The 6000-nt window shown below is 42.0% G+C and overlaps 1 protein-coding gene across 5 annotated transcripts in view; it reads right to left on the reverse strand.

Annotated features, from left to right (window-relative positions):
* acer3 (alkaline ceramidase 3) overlaps positions 1 to 3798 on the reverse strand; it is a 33929-nt gene extending 30131 nt beyond the window's left edge. For 3 of the 5 annotated variants that reach the window (XR_010457127.1, XR_010457126.1, XM_064981667.1), the window contains exon 1: positions 3504 to 3798. Coding sequence is in view for 3 of the 5 variants with exons in the window: in XM_064981667.1 (XP_064837739.1) it covers positions 3504 to 3606 (103 nt within the window). In the remaining 2 variants the exon portion in view is untranslated. The remainder of the gene's footprint in view (positions 1 to 3503) is intronic. The other 2 variants (XM_064981666.1, XM_064981665.1) reach the window with 2 other exon arrangements.
* Between the last annotated feature and the right edge of the window lie 2202 nt (positions 3799 to 6000).

Here is a 6000-nt window from a genome sequence, read left to right on the forward strand (position 1 = left end):
CATGGAGTTTTGCCATAACAGGACAGTGTGCGTGGGATTCTCAGAAAGCCTGTAGGGCAGAGTTTCTCAAACTTTTTGGGGCCAGGGATCTCTTTTGTAATAGCAAATTCACCAAGGACCCCCTCATAACTCGAGTGCTTCTACACCTGCATTGCTTGCTGTTTGGGGTTTTAAGCTGGGTTTCTGTACAGCACTTTGAGATATCAGCTGATGTACGAAGGGCTATATAAATAAATTTGATTTGAGTGAGATAGAACTAGCATAGTTTTACTGCTGCACTCACAATCTTTTATCACTCATATCATTCAAAAGGGTATCCAAAAGCAAATTACGAATGCCGAGTTGCAGGTTTTTATCTTGCAATGGAATGGAGCTCTTAGTGTTAAAGATAATTATCATGAATAGAAAAATGTTGCGGTGCCTGTGTAACATGCTGACTAAACCAGCCCTGCACGCGAGTCCATGTGCGCCATCGCATGGATGTTGATTTTGTCCATCCACACCAGACGCGATCATGATACGCAGATTAAAATATCAAAACCAATTGTGAACCAACTACATTAATTTGGGGGCAGGTCAAAACGCACATGAAACATTTATTGATGAAACATTTATAGCTAGCTAGCTGTTTCTAGCTAGTTTGTCCTGGGAGATGAACATTGGGATGTTATTTTACCTGACATGCACATCTTTTTAGCTAGTTCTATGTAGGATTTTCACCCAGAGTTTATTTTAGCGCTTGGTTACGCAGATGCTCGTTCAACATGCGAGTGTGGTTGTGTGGTGTGGTTGAAACAATGATTTATATTAACACTAGATGACTGGCAGGGGACGCTGTTTTGAAGCTATAGTGCCTCCATCTTGGTACTCCCCCACCAATGTAAAACATATTTTAGAAGCTATATAAATGCATTTTTGAAATATACAAAAACATTTTCCTTAAAGTATATATATTTTTTAAGTACTATTGCTAATGTCCACACTGCAACAAAAATGCTTAAATACATGTACTTTTGTCCTTGAAACATTTTACTTAAATACTGTAGAATTCCAATCATTCCTACAGTGCCTTCAGAAAGTATTCACATAGCTAGAATTTTTCACATTTTGTTGTGTTACAAAGTAGGATTAAAATGTATTTAATTGTCTTTATTTCTCAACGATCTACACAAAATACTCAAAAGTGTCAAAGTGGAAGAAAAATTCTAAAGTTTGAGTTTAATTTGTACAAAACACAAATATTTCTTCATTAAATAAGTATTCAAACCTCTTGAGTCAATACATGTTAGAATCACAATTGGCAGTGATTACAGCTGTAAGTCTTTCTGGTTAAGTCTCTAAGTCTTGCTTTCCATACTTGGATTGCGCAACATTTACCCATTGTTCTTTTCAAAATTCTTCAAGCTTTGTCAAATTGGTTGTTGATCATTACTAGACAAACATTTTTCAGGTCTTGCCATATATTTTCAAGTAGATTAAAGTCAAAACCGTAACACAGCCACTCAGGAAATGTCACTGTCTTCTTGATAAGCAACTCCAGTGTAGATTTTGGCCTTGTTTTAGGTTATTGTCGTGCTGAAAGGTGAATTAATCTCCCAGTGTCTGGTGGAAAGCAGACTGACCCAGGTTTTCCTCTAGGATTTTGCCTGTGCTTAGCTCCATTCCTTTGTTATCCTGAAAAACTCACCAGTCCTTAACGATTACAAGCATACCAATAACATGATGCAGCCACCACTCTGCTTGAAAATATGGAGAGTGGTACTCAGTAATGTGTTGTATTGGATTTTCCCCAAACATAGCACTTTCTATTCAGGACTAAAAGTGAATTGCTTTTCCACATCTTTTGCAGTATTACTTTAGTTCTTTCTTGCAGGATGCATGTTTTGGAATATTTGTATTCTGTCCTTTTTACTCTGTCAATTAGGTTAGTATTGTGGAGTAACTACAATGTTGTTTATCAATCCACATTTTTTTTCCTATCACAGCCATTAAACACTAACTGTTTTAAAGTCACCATTGGTCTCATGGGGAAATCCCTGAGCAGTTTCCTTCCTCTCTGGTGACTGTGTTAGGAAGGACACCTGTATCTTTGTAGTGACTGGGTGTATTGATACACCCTTCCAACCTTCACCAAGCGCAAAGGGATATTCAATGTCTGCTTTTTAATTTTCACACATCTACCAATAGGTGCCCTTCTTTGAAAGACAGTGGAAAACCTCCCTGTTCATTGTGGTTGAATCTGTGTTTGAAATTCACTGCTCGACTGAGGGACCTTTCAGATACTTGTATGTGTGGGGTACAGAGATGAGGTAGTCAGTCAAAAATCATGTTAAACACTATTATTGTGTCCATGCAATGTATTACGTGACTTGTTAAGCACATTTTTACTCCTGAACGTGTTTAAGCTTGCCATAACAAAGGGGTTGAATACAGTACTTTGTTTTGTTTTGATTCAAGACATTTCAGCTTATCATTTTTTTTTTTTTTTTTGCATTTGTAGAACAAAATCAAAAAACATCATTCTATTTTGACATTGTGGATTATTGTGTGTAGGCCAGTGAAAAAACAACCTAATTTAATCAATTTTAAATTCAGGCTGTAACAATAAAATACGGAAAAAGTCTAGGGGTGTGAATTAGTGATGCGTGGGTTGACTCATAACCCGCAGTCCCCCCAGTTATATCCGTTGGGCTGACGGGTTTATGTATATTTCTTGTGCAATTTATATGTATAGGTTTTTCTTTAATTATTTTAGGCTGTCTGGCATTAGTGCGTAAGCCTAAGGTTTAGGGTCAAACTGTATGCAGGGCAAATAGTCTACACGCCTATCGCCAAATGTTTTTGGGAGCGGGCAGAAAAGGTTTACGTCACTCCACAGAGGCAAAAGGGAAAATGTCGGAGTTTAATTCAATAAGAGAAAAGCTGAAGAGTTGAAAATAAAAGAGGGCCAGAAAAGTAATGTTTGGGAAAAATTTGGTGAAGTGGTAGCTCTGTCAGCTCTGGGATTCGATCCGGCAAACGTTCGGTTACTGGCCCACTGGGCTACCCGAAAGAGTCTATATGCTGAAGCCATCTTGTGGCGCATTTCATTGTACACATGCGCAAAGCGACTTTTTAATGTGCCGTATAGATAGCCTATTACAGAAGCATACTTGTAAACAGTTAGGCCTACTTGAAAGAGCGCGGTGCTGCTGCAGGTGCAAGTAGAGTTGTGACTCATTGGCGGGTCTGGCATCGCCCTAGGCAAGAAGCACGGTCGAGTTGACGACACTAATGGTAACTTCTACCTTACCGGTATAAAAACATCAAAGCTGTATTTAAATGTAGAAATAACAGGCATGATCTAGACTTCTGGCGCGAGCGTACGGGAATGGCACCACCAGGCATACTGTTTACGCTATTTCTGAGACGGCTTTCCGCACGGAGCCACATCAGTATTTATTGCATTCATTTTTGTTTTATATTACTAGTTTTGCAATAAGCATGGTGTCAGCTGTACTTACAGAATTCTGCGATGTAGAAAGAGACGACATAATTATCCTCACACCAATCTAGCGTTGAGGTTGGCCGCCCCCAGTATCCCAGCCTGTCTGCGGATGGAGCCATGATGGAAAAAACGATCGGGCAGTTCTGTGTGGCTGAAGTCCAAACACTTAAAAGACACACCCTATCCCCTCAGCCCTCAAATGAAGTGGACACTTCTGATGACGTGTCATGACGTCTGACGAGTATACACTTACAGGGCGAGGGAGGAAGTAATGATTTTTGTGTGTGTGTGAGTTAAGGAGGAGTGCAGCATCTTTAGTACTGACGAATTATGACCGAAAGGCGCCCTCCATCCCCTCAGTGACAACCAATTGTATGTATTAACCCTAGATGACTGACAGGGGGCGCTGTTTTGAAGGCACTGCGCCGCCATTTTGGTACACCATAGTAAAATATATACAGTACCAGTCAAAAGTTTGGACACACCTACCCTTTCCAGTGTTTTTCTTTATTTGGACTATTTTCTACATTGTAGAATAATAGTGAAGACATCAAAACTATGAAATAATACATGGAATCATATACTGGTACCCCCTGTATATAGCCTCGCTATTGTTATTTTACTGCTGCTCTTTAATTATTTTATTTCTTATTTTTTACTTATCTACTTAATTTTTTACTTAGGAGGTATTTTTCTTAAAACTGCATTGTTGGTTTAGGGCTTGTAAGTAAGCATTTCACTGTAAGGTACATGTCACAAATAACATTTGATTTGATGTAGTAACCAAAAAATTGTTAAACAAATCAAAATGTATTTTATATTTGAGACTGTTCAAAGTAGCCACCCTTTGCCTCGATGATAACTTTGCACACTCCTGGCATTCTCTCAACCAGCTTCATGAGGTAGTCACCTGGAATGCATTTAATTTAACAGGTGTGCCTTGTTAAAAGTTAATTTGTGAAATTACTTTCCTTCTTAATGCATTCGAGCCAATCAGTTGTGTTGTCATAAGGTAGGTGTCACTTCTACTCCCGCTCCCCCTCTCCAGCAAGCAATGTCGCAGGTTTACTAATCCCTGGCTCTGACTACCATCATTACGCACACCTGGCACCATCGTTATGCGCACCTGCGCCTCATTATGAGACTCACTTGGACTACATCACTTCACTGAATACCTCCCCTATATCTGTCAATCCCTTTCATTCCCTGGCAGTATTAGTTATGTGTTTCATGTCCAGACGCTACTCTTGTTTTGTTTCGATCTATGTTTATTGTATTATTAAACTCACCCCCTGCACTTGCTTTTTGACTCCCAGCGTCTCCTTTACAAAATACTGCCTTGACAAATGGAAGTAGCAGGAATTCAGGATATCTCCCAGTCGACAAACAGGGATACCTACTTTGTCAACACCATGACCAGCTGGCACAACTTGGGAAGGCTATGGAAGAGGTTCTTCGCAGTCTTCAACGTCTCAAACATATCCGAGAGGCGTTGCCTTCATCTAGCGGAGGATACTCTGCCAACCGGCAGACCCAGCACACCAGTCCATTCACCAGTCCGCCCAGGTCAGCGATGCCCGTTTATCCCTCCCGGATAAATATGACAGAACCCCATCGAAATGACGTGGATTCCTACTCCCCACCACGAGAGGTCCAAGGTTGCCACTGTTATTTCTCTGCTGATTCTACGACCGTCTTGGAGAGAGGAGAGTAGGAACTGGCTTCGTATTAGGAGTTCATGGCTCTGTTCAGAGGTATCTTCGATCATCCACCGGAGGGCAGAGAGGGGGATGAGCGCCTATTCCAACTGCGGCAGGATTACCAGACCGCTGCCGAGTTCACGCTCACCTTCCGGGCAATAGCAGCATCCAGCGGATGGAATGAGCCGGGGCTCCATATGCTATTCAGAAGAGGACTGCACGAGGAGGTCCATACGGAACTGGCATGTAGAGACGTCAACCTCTTCTTGAACGTGATGGCCATCCACCTGGATAATCTACTTCGGGAACATCGGTATTCTCATCGCTTCTCTCCCTCCCTCAGTGACCACTCTATCAGACCCTGAACCCATGGAGGTAGGGGTCACACGCCTCCCCGCGCCTGAGGATGGAAACAGCTGGGGCTCTGTCCCTATTGTGATCAAGGGGGGCACCAGCTCCAGCATTGTCCGGTACGTCCCAACTTGGCATCCACGAGAGCAGAGGGACAGTCAAGTGATTTTCCACCTCCTGGGGCAGTATTGATCAGACCCTTGCCTCCTCTCTGAACATCACCTCATACCCGCTCTGCCCTCTGCCCTCTGTTTCAAGGCCTTGATAATTGGCCACGAGGATCTGGAATCATCACACACATCACCACACCACTCACGTAGATGTGGACATTCGCCAGGCTCTGGAGAGGGAACCTGCATGTATACGGATGATCTCCATGCGTGGTTTCCACCGTGAAGCATGGAGGAGGGGGTGTGATGGTGCTTTGCTGGTGACACTGTCTGTGATTTATTTAGAATTCAA

The sequence above is a fragment of the Oncorhynchus masou genome, chromosome 12 (assembly GCF_036934945.1).
Source record: "Oncorhynchus masou masou isolate Uvic2021 chromosome 12, UVic_Omas_1.1, whole genome shotgun sequence".
Lineage (NCBI taxonomy): Eukaryota > Metazoa > Chordata > Actinopteri > Salmoniformes > Salmonidae > Oncorhynchus > Oncorhynchus masou.